Below are 13,562 nucleotides of genomic sequence, written 5' to 3'. Positions count from 1 at the left end.
GCTCTGCAAGAAAGCAGACTGAACACATGGTGTTTCCTTCTGCCTTCTGAATCAGATTACACTGGAACTGTTAAATTTTTCTCATGGAAATACCTCAAAGGAGTAGATTTAAAAAGAGAAGTGGGCATGAGCATTTTGGACATGTAGGACCATGCAATACAGTTGGGACTACATGGCTGCATTACCCCACCATTTGAAAAAAGCATCACCTACGTACAGCAAGAATGTGAAATTGTGTTGGTAGGGAGAGACCCTACATTTCTGTACCAGAAATTATGAAAATGAAACCAGTAACAGCATGCTATGTTCAATCTAGTGGATGCCAGAAATTTTACATGCCAGGAGATTGCTCAGCCCAAGCCTGCAGGGGTACGGTTCCTTTCAGTCAGTTTTTATCATGAGAGAGAAAGAAAAACAAGACAGATGCAATGCACCTAAAGAAGGAATTCATCTTTTAGGCTTCAGTGAAATAATGGTGAAGAGGCCTGACATGCTGCAGATAGGCTTTGCCTTATAAAGGAAAAGATAGTGAGAAGAGACAGAAACCTGTGAATTTCCTGCTTGAATTGTATCCATACTTTTATGAACATACAACTGTAAACACTGTGTTTCCAGTCTCAGGAAATAAAATTATTTCAATTGATGGCACTCCTTTTTGGATATAAGGCAGTAAGATTCTAGTTGCCTTGTCTGGTGCCAAGTAAGAGCTTTAACCAGAATCTCTCATATCTTAGAACACTATCTCATGCCACAAGTCTGCTGGATATTTTGGGCATGACTTCCTAGTTCTCCCTGCATGAGTCATGTTTGAACAAAAGAAAGACCATGAAAAGACAGCCACATTTTGAAGAAATGTGTTTTAATAAAAAGCTGGTATACAGATTTAGTTGGAGAATGTTCTTCAAGAGCGTATAAATKTTTTTCAATCCAGTAATTTTCAGTAGCCAAGATTCTTACTTCACAATTTCAAACGTCTGCATACCCAGCTGACAGGATTAAGACATAGTGTAGGAGTTCACCCTGCACAGACGGTGTGCATAATGTACAATCATCATAGAGACAACAGTTCAGAGATGGAAAAATCCTTCCAGGTTGTTCATGACAGATCTATGGCAGCGGTCACCCACGACAATATATTTTTAGAGTTCTGTACAGCCCATTTCTATGCATGCTCCTCCCAGAGATCCTTTAATTCATACATACTATTAAAGATCCCACGGCTCTCTTCAGAGAGATACATCATAGTATCACTTTTGGATCTGCACTTTCCCACATGGGCAACATGCTGCTCTGGAGCTGTATTTAAAGCATGCTTTGGGACCAGGGACTTTGCAGTTCAACAGCACTAAATAACCCACAAACTTCTCAAGTATATACTTTATTTCATTCATATTTCACAGTCAGTTTCTGTAAAGTTTTAGCAAAAAAATCATGTTCTATAACAGAGGTCTTAGGCTACTGTATTCAGAGCTAACAGACTTTGAAAGTACAGAAAATATTTACATTCCAACTAGAACATTAGAATTTCAAAAAGACATAGTAAAAGTGATCAAAAATACCAAYACTTATTAAAACTTAATAAAAAAACACCAGTCTGTCTGATCCATCAAGCTACCCCACTTGTTGCCAGCCGGCCACCCTATTGACTGATTAGACTGAGACAGCTGCCTTTAGCTAACTTCCTAATGCCAAATCTTGCTGCTTCAAAGATCAACAAAATCTGTGATTTTGCAATGAGCAACTGTTCATTGCTTAGAGTTTCCACTCAGAGGCTAATACTTCTGTTCAAATCTACTGGACACTTCCAGATCCTGCCCAGAATCAGGACTTATCCTGGCCCTTATGTAGTCAACAAATTTTCTCAACACATTTCTAAGCTAACCTATTTCATTACAYGGCAACCAAGAAAAAAAAAGGCCTTATTGTTTAAAGCTTTATCAGGGCTTCCAGGAATAAAGGCAGCTAAGAAAACTGAACAGAATGGTACCTGATGACATATTTATCACCAGAGACTGTCAACATCCTTTTTAAAAAATAGATGTTGTGTCAAGATTTCCTATTATCTAGAGATATGCTTCCTAAGGCTGCCCAGATTTAAGTATGAGTTCCACAGTGGATTTTTCTAGTTCAGTAAATACTATTTAAGTCTGGACTGATGCCCAGTAAGAGATATTTAACCAGCAGCTGGACTTTATTCACAGATTTATTAAACATGTATTTATACAAATTACACCAGTTAAAAGGCCCATTAGCTGTAAGCACACCCACTTCAGCCCACCCTCCGTACTGTCAGGGAAAAAATACATGTGGTACTACAAGGCCTATTAGAGATTTCCATCAGCTAAGTCTCCCTAAGTCAGAGGGTACAGCCCTGCAAGGCAAGTTTTTCATTCCTTTATATTCTATCAGAGCAGTGGAAATAGAATGGAGAAGGTCACCAGTAGACTCATTTTTCCTTGTCTCAAACAGCTAAGATTGGATGTCATTTTTTCTGCCTCCCTTTCATCTCTAGGTACCCTGAGCCCATCATCTTGTTTTCTAGGGCAATCGCTTCCTAAAAATACATACTCTGAACTTCAAATTCTCCACTTAATTTATTAGGTAGAATAAGAACTTTAGGAAAAGTAGGAAAAATACCCTATGCACTTTCTCATAACTCACACTTCTAGGCCTATTAAATCTATCTGATCAATGGAACTGTCTCCTCTCCTTGCAAAAAGCTGAAATGAAACAAGATCTTCCTCCATTAATGATCTAAGGTACCACTACATCGTTTCTGCCAAATGTCATTTGGCACAGATATCACAACTGATAGGATTGTGTCTATACTGGACATGTCCTACATTATTACACTGCACTGTGCTGCTTTCTGGGTTTGTTGGCTGAATTTAGATATTGCTGGCCTGTGTGTTAGGAAACACGGTAGTATCACAAATATAGCAGGTATATTTAAAAAAAAACACATACCAGAACAGAGTCTATGAACACTTCTAAACAATTCTCATGTACTGCACCAGTCTTCAGCAGGTAGGCAGGATCCCAAGAAATGCATGGCTACAAGTTTGCTACAGCTCCACTAGGGCAAACCCTACCTCGTTTCTCTCTAGGCCCATGGCTAGTACAGACAGGACTCACATGCCTCAAGAGATGTTGCAAGAGATGTTATTTTTAAGAGATGTTTTCATCAGTGTAAAAAGCACATAATCCCTTAAAAGAGAGAAATCCCTTCCAATTTCTCTGAAGCACCTATTTGAGGAAGGACTACAAAAGTATTCTCTAGAGTCTTCTGCAATACTGATTCCTAGAGGCATCAGAAAATGTAAAGGTCTAGTCACAAATYAGCAAAACATCCACTCTGCTTTCAAGTTTCTTTTTTTAACAATCTGAAACACATGACAGAAAGAATCAAAGAATTAAAATACCTAGTCACCTAGATGGCATGAGTTTTTGAAAACAGAAAAGAATGTATCACAGATGATCCAGACTCCTTAATGTCCTTAGACAAAGGTGTTCTCAATTTTCTACATAAACTGCCTCTGGAAAGAATCCCTTTAGCTTGCAGGGAATGATGTAAAGTGTCTAGATAAACTGCAATGAAATAAATGTCTGTAAAACAGCTTTTGTAACATGACTACTGTGGCTCTCTGCTAGCAAAGTCAGTATGTCATGCACACAATGGTGTCAACAATATCCCAAGACAAGCAGCCTAGGAATGCTATAATCTATATAGTGGAAAAATGTTTTGGGGCTTGGTTTTTGAAGTTCAAACTTAGGTATATTAATTTTTTAGAGTTTATCCAAGCTGACACATCCCCCACCCCCAATACATTCATCTGATTTCTCTAAATAAAAAAAAGAAGGAATGGGATGGGAGAAAGACTTTTTTCACCTCACACCAACTCCCTTCACCTACTTAGAACCGATCATGGCCCAACAAAGGGGCCTGATCTGCTATTGCACTCTCAGAAACAACTATCTGAAGATGGGATTAGGAAGATGCTTGCAGAATACTGCAAATGACTGCCTTTTCACTTCAAGAATGGTAACATGCCAGCAGAGCACATTGAAGCTTCTTGAGTCCAAGGAATTACACAGAGTTAGCGAGGAATCCAGGGCCGAAGTGCAATACTAGGTACCCATTCTGTCTAYAACCCACCATGCTTTTCCAGTCCCACACCTGGCTCTGAAAACAAATTGTTAATGGCAATGCAACGTTGCAAATCTTGGACTCAAAAATGCTCAAATAAAAGTTTAAGACAGGAAAAAGGAGGCACAATAATAACCTGATCCACAGCTATGCACCTTTTTACTATATATTGGGATAAGTGGGGTCTTCAAGGTTGCTATTAGCTTTATCAGATCCTGTTAGAGATGCTTCTAGCTCTGCCCATGACTGTGGAGCATTGTTCTTTATTGCCTCTATGAAAAGCTGTGTTTGGTGCTTCAGCCGATCCAACTCGGCCTGGGTCACCTGGTTCTGATGAATGAGCTCCTTGGTTTTTAAAGTGATTTCCAACAATCCTGACCTGCGTAGTACAACAAGTGTATTCTGAAAGCGTCTGCACTTGCTTTGTTGCTGCAAGAGCAGCTCAGGGGYAGTGCAAATCTCTTCTGGTATCAATGGAGGGCTCCACACTGCAGATGGCATTGTAGTCTGTGAAGCACTCTCGCTGTCATGCAGGGTGCACTTTGTTGCCTGCAAAGTTCCAAAAGGCAAAAGGGGAGTCAAACCTGGCACTTTCTGAGTGTCATTGGAAACACAATGAAAACCAGGAAGAGATGACAGTTTTCCACTTGTCACTAGAGCTGAAGAACTTTGCTGGTTAGAATCCTGAGGGGTCTTAAAGCTAACTGGGAGGTGGGCAAAAGGACTAGTAGGCAAGCCTGTGCTCATCAGTACAGGAGAAGTCTCCATCTTGGGTGCYTCTGTGCAGAGTCGTTTATGGCAAGCGGTTTCCTGACATTCTTCTAGATCAAAGGAGTGATCTCTTTTGCAGGGCTGTGGTGCTATTTTGGGATAAGAATTCAGAATGGGCAGGTAATTAGCGGAGTCATTTCTCTTTTTCCCAACAGGGTGAGGATTAATAGGAGGTGGGATTGATGGACGAAGAAACACTAGCTGTGGCTGAGCTGGAATCACTTCAAAGGATGGCTGCACAGTCCAAGACTGAAGCTGTGATGAACTCCCCTGCGAAGCACAAACAGGGAAAAACCACAAGTCTTACAAAAGCATTGCAGAAGATGATAAAAAAMCACTTTGAACAAAATACGTGGACAGTGCCATTTTTCCATATTTGATATGTACTGTCCAATTAATGTGTTCTGAAGAGTTTTCTATGAAACTCATCCTTCTCTTTCTCTGACAATGGAGCATAACAATGGAAATCCATAATCCTTTTACTATTCAACAGCAGTTATACATAAAAACAATTCAATCTGAATTTATACATGCTTTCCTAAATGAGGATTACAGTGCAAGGTTATAATGTACAATGTTCATTTAAAAGTTCAACCCAGACTTGGGGTCAAACTATAATTGCACAGGAAACCTGAAAAATAATTAAGCTTTGCGGTTAAGAAATACAGTAAGAGTCAAGGAAAGACTGTACAGATATTTTAGGAACAATTCAGACTCCCTCTCTGCTGAAAGGTAGCAACTCAAATCTTCTCGATTCTATTCTTATAGCAAGGTTTTGAAATGGTTATTTAAGATACACAACAGCTGTTCAGTAAGTCATTTAATTTGATGCACAATACAGTTTCAATAAATTTAAAAACGTGAAGCAGAAAAAAAAAGGATGAATATCAACCAATGCAAGAAGAAAAGCCTCCAGTAAACCCAGAGGAGTTTAACTTCGTATGTCTGGTGAGGCAGCGTGCACTGATAAACCTTAAAAGCATTTTACTTCAGGAACAATGTCCAAGTTTTCACTCCCTCCCACAAGCAATATTCTGGAATACAGGGGGAAACATCAATTTCTACAAGACATTACCTCTTTTTCCTCCAACACCTTACTACAGATTTTCATGATGTTCTGGCCAAAAACATGCCTGCTTTTCTCCAAAGACATCAAATGGTCTGGTAGGAGACTCCATTTCTTTCTAAAGCAAAATCTCACTTCTTAATATACTTAAGCCATCACCACTACAATTATACTAATAYATTCTCAGCTGCTTTTTCAATTCCTTACAACTTGGAACACAACTGGCAGGCCTSCTGAAGGCACAGTCTTTAGCTACCACAAATACATTTTATTGTTTTTAGTACTATATTGAGTCATCTGAAAACCGTATCCTTTCCACCAGTCTCGTAAGTTTTAAACTGGCAAACACTAMCATGCTTTGCTGAAGTCCACTCCCCCCAGTAAAGGACTTGGAACTTACCAAAATCAGGTATTAGCCACTGATTAGGACACTGAGACTTGGAGATAAGATTCAATTACCTACTCTAACACAATGTCTCTTGGGTTCATTGGGTAAGATTTTTATGGAATAGAGTACAAAACAGCTGCCTGTAAAAATAAATATTACTGCCTTAACACAGAAGAAAAAACATTCCAAAGAAAAGTATCTGGAGATGTAAGGAGTGAGGAAGCACATAAATACTGTAGCTATACATAGGACAGAACATATAGCCTTAATGTGCAACGGTTTGGAGTCAGCAGTTGCCATTTACTGCACCACTGAACAGAACCTAGCACAGAAGAGCCCAGTAATCACTGAGGCCAAAACAACTGTGGTAACTGTTTATCTTGTTCTTCAGTTTATTTCTGTCTCTGCTTGTTTTCCTTATCACATTGCACTCTGCTCTTGTTCTCCTACTCAAAATCTCATTTCCAGTAGAGAAGGACATTTTTATTTTACAAATTCTGAAAATTTTTGTGTTTTCTTGCCTTTTTTTTTTAAATGAAAACTAACATCCTGATGTATCAGTGACACTTGTCTAAAAAGCTTTCCTATTTATTAGACTTTTACAAGATTTACAGAAACCTTACCACAATCAGGACTTTTAGAGAATTAATTGCCACTTGATTTTTTTTAGTAGCATTATTGTTAGCTGTTTACACTCTGAAATTGGGCCAGCAGGTAACAGCAGGTAACCATCACTATGGAGGATCTCAGTGGCGCCAAGACAGCAGGATGATGCTGATTGAAACTGAAACTGGAAGAAATAAACAGCAGTAACAGGATGTTGCTTTTTGACTTTTTTTGGTCCAGCAAGCCCAACTGAGTGCTCTGTTGAAAAAAACACTTTAAAAAGATGACCATCTGAGATAACTAGAGATAATGAAAAGAGGTAGAAAGACATTTCACCATTATTCTGACCTAGACCTGTTGCTTGTCTTTATTGTAGTAAACGTTTTCCAATTTAACATTAATATCTTTAATCATATATAATTAGGTATTATGATGCACTGCTCAAGAGAACCAAGTATGGTTACTTTATCCGCCTTCAAATCTTGCAAATTTCCTTTTTGCTCTACTACCATTTTTTAATATATATATATATATATATATATATATATATATATGTATGTGGTTGGATTTTGTACATATGTATATATATAGAATAAGCTACTTATTACTAGCTGCCTCTCCTTACTGTTAGCAACACAACTTGGGAGTTTAACACTGGAATCAGCACAGGTAACATCTTCATTTTTGAGCTCTGGGCCAAAGGCTATCAACCTTTGGTGAAGCTTGCCTATTCCTGACTATATAAAAACTTCAACATTTGTTTACAGAGTATTTTGTCCACACATCTAGGAACAGTACTATAAAATAAAATAATTTCTTGTCAAGATAAAACATGATGCTCAGYGAACAGAAGCACCTCCCCCACAAATGCATAATCTGCACAATACTAAATATTTATTAAGTCTTGCTTGTTGTCGTAACAGATTGAACAGAAAAAGAATCAGAATCTATGTTCTTTTTTTCCCTTCCCAGTGTATTGTCAGGAGTATTCTAGTAAAAAAAGCACTTAAGAACTTCTGCTCTGCTCCAAAAATGAGTGAGTACAGAGAAGTATATCTAATATGTCAGAACTCTGAACTTCTTATTTTTTCTGTTAAAATGTAGAAGTCACACAGGGGGTCTCACAGATGTGCTGGAGGAACAATACTTCACAAAAATAGTGGAAAACATAAATAGGGAATGTAATTGTTGCAACGTGAGCCATCACATGCAATTAAGGGAAACAACTATTAAAGTAGAAATACCACAGCTAACTTCAGGTAAGAATTTAACTTCTTCATTTATAACATTCTGCATTAGTGCTTYCCACTGCATATGAAGCACTTCTGAAACTAAAAATGAGGAACAAACCTATCATCCTACATCACCATCTTTATTGAATGAAAAAGACAATAGTAGCATTCAAAAGGAGATCACCCTTTTCTGTTTCATCTTTGGTGCTATTTACATAACGTTCTTAAAGATGTATTTTGGGGAGGATTCCTTTGAGACAAAGAGGTTTAGTAGATGGAGCAGAGTTTCTCCATTTCACAYTGCATCTTAGTGATTCCAGCTGCCTTTCAAAAAACACAGAATCACATCAGAACTTTTAAAATTACCCATTACTTTCTGGACTGCAACAAAACTTTGAAAACCTTTTTAAAAGGAAACACATTTTTAAAAAAAAATTAACAACATGCAGTATTTTTCAAGATACTATTTCTTCCCTACCTGCTTAACCAACACATTTTTCATGACGACCATAGAAGATAGTGCAGGAAAAGAGCTACTTGTGGTCCTTGGGCATTGCCAAGGTCCATCCTCTGCATTCCAACACAACGCATTCAGCACATCCTCCGAGTCCGTCTGCTCCATAGCACTCGGGCACTCTGAACTTCCATCTGCCAGATGCAGAATTCACCTGTTAGTTGTTTCACATGCAATATGCTTACTACTGCCTTTCAGTTCTACTACTCTGCTTCCTTTTAACCAAGTCATAAAGAACAATAAAGATTAGTTTTGTAATATTAACAAAATTAAAGCTGCTATGAAGCTGTCAAACAGCCTCTAACAAAAGGTTTTATATTTCAGGTCAGCTCCTATCCAGACATTTTCTCCCACAAAAATCTATTACTTTTTGTTCTTTTGTATTTAGCCTCCAGGGTACTGCATACTGTCATGAAGGCTGCTCTACAAACTGATACACGAAAGCACTTTCTGGAGCCAATGCTTTAGCAATGCCACATCTGTAGTTTGTGATGCAGGCATTTTTTGTCTTGAAATTTTYTATCTAAAACCACTGTAAAGGAGGTATCTCTCATAAAAGTGGTTTTTTTCCCTCCTTTAAAGGTCATTTTTTCAGAGCTTTGTAGAGTACTAAAATGGCACACYGTGTCTATTATTTTACAGATGTTATAACCAGTGCTCTCTGGTTCATCAGGCTCTACTGAAAATATGGTCAGATCGTARGACACACTGGGCAGCTTAATCCAACAATTCATTCATCACTGCAAAGAACAAAAAGTAATTGTGCCAACTCCACTTCTAGACTACAAAGTCTAAGATACTTCCTTTAATTTTAAATTCCCATGCCATTCAAATTCACAGGACTTTATAACTAGGAAATATTTCACTTCAAAACGCTTTGGTGGTAGGATGACTGCAGGTGAAACCTACCTTGCATAGAAAGGTAGCTCAAGGTAATGAGACACAAACTAATGGGTTACTCAGACTTGCTAAACATCACCAATTAAAGCAAAGCCTCAGCAAGGCAACACACAAAAAAGGTAACACAGTGATTTTCTAAACCTGAATATCCGGAGTCTTTGTCAGATTCCACTGCCGCCATGCTGACACGATGACTGAAGTTCTTCATTTCCGTCACTTTGCCACACAGTTCCTAAGAGGTGTCCACAGATTACCATTTTGTCTGTGTGTTTCCATAGTGCAGTAGGCAGTTTTAAACACCTTTTCCATTGAGAAACTACAAAAAACAGTTAAGAACAAAGAAGGACTTTATCTGAATCTAAAGAAAGTTCCATCAATATAAGACAACAATAGTGATCATGCTTGTCAATGTGGAAATCTTGTTATGGAAGATTTGCTGTATCCATGAAGCAATCTCCAGAGCGCTATCAAACTCCCAGCCTCACATTTGCTGTTTGTCGCACGTTTAGAACAGAAAATAAAGTTGACCATAAAACAAATTTACTCCCTGCAAAACTTTAAACTATAAATGTTTCATAACTCATTAYGGAGTAGACAACATAGGCAACAATTCTTTGCATCAACTGATACTTTGTGGAATCTTCTGATCTGAGTTTCCATCGGACTTGGGCTAATTTTTTACATTTCAGGAAAGTTTCCATGAGCTAATCTTCAGTCTCCTGCACCAACAAGAGAACAGTATCATACTAGGCCTAGCACAGKATGGGCTAAAGATGCCAAAACACCTAAGGCATAGGCAACTAACTAAAGAAAAAATATGGTACARATATTTTTCCTTTTTAAAAAAATCTTTATTGAATGCCATCAATTAATCAAAGGTATTTTAGAAGTATTGAAGATAAAGATGCATCTGAAGGGGCACAATGCACCCAGYGTATTCAGCTCCTTTCTTCAGTGGCTAAGCAAGGCAGACTACAGAGCACAGGGCAGACCATCTCACTCAATTACCTGAACCAGGACTATATCATACTTAAAATTTCTGAGAGAAGTACATAATAGATTAACCTGGAGAACACAGTGCGCCAGTCATTTCTAACTCCATTATGAATTATGTTACATATGCTAAAAATTCCTCACTGCCCACACAGAACTTGGGAAATAGGAACACAGTTTCTAGACCTGCTAAAAATGTAATGCCCAAATCTAGGAAGTTCAGCAACATGGGCAACCAAGATAAAGCAGCAAACACAAAGTGTATACTTGCTATCTGTAACTAAAACAGTGTCCCTCTGAGTCAAATGGGATAGTTGCGTATCTCCTTTTATACTACAGTGAGCTAACCGGAGACTTTCAGAAAAAYCTCAGAATGCTGAAAGAATGAAACACAGATCAAAAACTAATGTAYTGGACATGTCTCTCTACCCTCAAAAAATAAAACAAACTAAAAATTAAAGGCTATCCATAAACAACATTAATTTCAAGAATGGAAGTTAATCAGGCTGTATCTATCTCACAAAAAGATTGTTGTCCCAAGGGCTGAATTACAAACCAGACAGTTGTGCTGGGTGAAGCTCTTAGAACAACTACAGCTRAACCTGCAAAGCTACAGTTTTGTTAACAGGCTGTTCTCAAGAGTAGAGTAAGTTATCAGAGAAAAAATTGTGAGCGATCAGTGAACGCACTGGGGGCTAAAGAAATCCACGCTGCTAAAACAGCAACACATACTACAATGTACTCCTAGGAACACAGGGCCTTAGAAATGCCCACGCTCAGAATAAAACCACTGAAAGGCTGAAACTAAAAGCTACGAAAATCAGAAAAATGTAGTAACATTATGGCCTCCCACACTACATACTTGTCACAACCTTCAGCTGCTTCCCAAAGGTAGGCAGCTTCTAGAAAGACCAAGTTTCTGCCTCTCTAAAAGAAAGTACTTGAGGGTTTAGCTAACAGAAAACTGTCAAAATGACATGCAGAAATTATTTCTATTATTATTTGTAAAAATTATTATCCTATCAACTAACACACTGMAGATATGTCTCACGTTAAGTTTTATATTTAAAATACAAAAAAAGAACTCAGAAGTCTGCATCATAGTCAGGTCAGCAGTCCATCAGCAGCAATATCCAGTACAAGCTGCTTCAAATGACATTGCAGCAGACATTCTGGAACAATCGACCCCAAAATGCAAGTTTCTTCTTCAGGTCCTTCCAACTGTTTGTTAGAAGTATGCTCCAGAATCCTGATCTTGGCACCAGTAAAAAATTCTGAAATGGGACTATAACTATCTTTTACAATAACGATGGAATAATGGTTACCTGAAGAAAATTTCCTCAAGTAGTTACTTGCATCATTTTAACTTTCCATCTTCAGTCACACCTACCTGCCTGCCTGCCTSCCTGCTAACCGGTATGGAACAAACATCATTACATAAGCGCAACCTAGATGCTATCCTTGCAATGGAAGATGTGCTTTAAGTCCGGATCCATGCTTGCATCACTTAGCCCTTTCCAAAATAAATGTAATTTTTTAAGAAAGTAATGCGCAGGGATGCTAAAAAAAACCCCAAAACCCAAAACCAAAACCACCTCAAACCAAAACAAAAAACAGAGGGCTAGAAATAAATAAAGTAAGAATACCTCATCTACCAGCTTTGCATCAAGGGCAGCTTTGGGAAGGGCTGACACATAGCCTCTCTACCAGAAAAAAAAAAATAAAAAACACCACAACCACAACCATAAATAAACAAACCAGAAGTGCCACTCCTCCGAGGCACGGGCGTGATATCCCTCCTGCCCATCCCCGGGCCAGAGGCACCCCAGAGCCCCGGAGACAGGAGCTCCGCCGCTCACCGCCTGAAGAACCAGGCGCCCACGCCGCCGTCCAGGGCCGTCCCTCCCGCTGATCCCACCCAACCGCCTCCCGGGCCCACACGCCAGACTCTTTCGGCGCGAGGAAAACCCGCGCAGGCGGGCCGAGCCACCCGGTTGYCGGGCTCGAGCCGCCGCCCGCCACACGGCGAGGCGCGGCAGGTACRGCACGGTCCCGGGGCCCCAGGGCCGCTACCGCTCCCTCACGGCCGTGGCCGCCGCCTCTCACCGGGCCGGGCCGGGCCGGGCCGCCCCTCACCTGGGCACGGGGCCGCCACAGCTCAGCCGCGCTGGGCCGCGCATGCGCCGCGCCCGCCCCGGGCACGCCCCGCCCTCACGGCCCCGGAGGSAGCGCGGCCGCCGCACCCCGGGTGCGCATGCGCAGAGCGGGCTGGCGGGAGCGCGGTGCTGAGGGTGCTCGTAGCCTGCTTTGGGTGTGTGCGGGAGCCGGGCCGGGCAAGCAGARCCCGGCGTTTGGAATGCTGCTGGGCCTCCCGAATACTGTGCAAAAATGTATAATTCTTCACCACACAGAAAGTTAGGCTTTTGTGCAGCCTCTCTCAGTCCATGAATGGGAGATGAAACACCGACAGACACTTCAAATTTGAGGAAAGCATCATCAAAGAGGTCTCGCACTTGTCTCAAAGAGGGAAAACATGGCAAAACAAAGAATCACAGAATCAATTAGGTTGCTAAAGACCTCASATCATCGAGTCCAACCTACGACCTAACCCCACCTATGACCTAACACCACCATATCCAACTAAACCATAACATTAGGTGCCAGATCTAGTCTTGCTAACACCTTCAGGGATGGTGACTCCATCACCTCTTCAGGCAGCCTGTTCCAATATCTAAAAACCCCTTCTGTGAAGAAATTCCTTCTCACCTCAGACAGGGAACCTCCCCTGGCTCAGCTTGAGACTCTATCCTCTTGTCCTGTTACTGCTGGGAGCAGTTACTGGCTACAGCCTCCCTTCAGTCTGCTCGTAGAGTGATAAGGTCACCCCTGAGGCTCCTTTTTTTCTGGGTGAAATATCCCCAGCTGCCTCAGCTGCTCCTCACAGA

General features: G+C 40.3%; 1 protein-coding gene across 3 annotated transcripts; it reads right to left on the bottom strand.

Annotated features, from left to right (window-relative positions):
• Positions 1–852: 852 nt before the first annotated feature.
• On the bottom strand, positions 853–12,817 carry CIPC (CLOCK interacting pacemaker). Of its 3 annotated transcripts, none has more exons than XM_057377998.1 (4): positions 12,754–12,817; positions 9,766–9,940; positions 8,689–8,858; positions 853–5,188 (listed from the first exon to the last, which is right to left on the bottom strand). In XM_057377998.1, exons 2-4 carry the CDS (start codon positions 9,830–9,832, stop codon positions 4,310–4,312), a joined length of 1,116 nt encoding a protein of 371 aa, XP_057233981.1. In that variant the 5' UTR covers positions 9,833–9,940; positions 12,754–12,817; the 3' UTR covers positions 853–4,309. The 3 variants fall into 3 exon arrangements, with proteins under 3 accessions (XP_057233981.1, XP_057234067.1, XP_057233905.1); XM_057378084.1 differs by lacking the exon at positions 12,754–12,817 and adding an exon at positions 12,376–12,713; XM_057377922.1 differs by lacking the exon at positions 12,754–12,817 and adding an exon at positions 12,264–12,341.
• Between the last annotated feature and the right edge of the window lie 745 nt (positions 12,818–13,562).

Source organism: Malurus melanocephalus, unplaced genomic scaffold (genome assembly GCF_030028575.1).
Source record: "Malurus melanocephalus ecotype Western Australia unplaced genomic scaffold, MMel_1.1 scaffold_0, whole genome shotgun sequence".
Taxonomy (NCBI): Eukaryota; Metazoa; Chordata; class Aves; order Passeriformes; family Maluridae; genus Malurus; species Malurus melanocephalus.
Note: the sequence above shows the minus strand (reverse complement) of the source record. Positions and strands in the feature narration are given on the sequence as shown.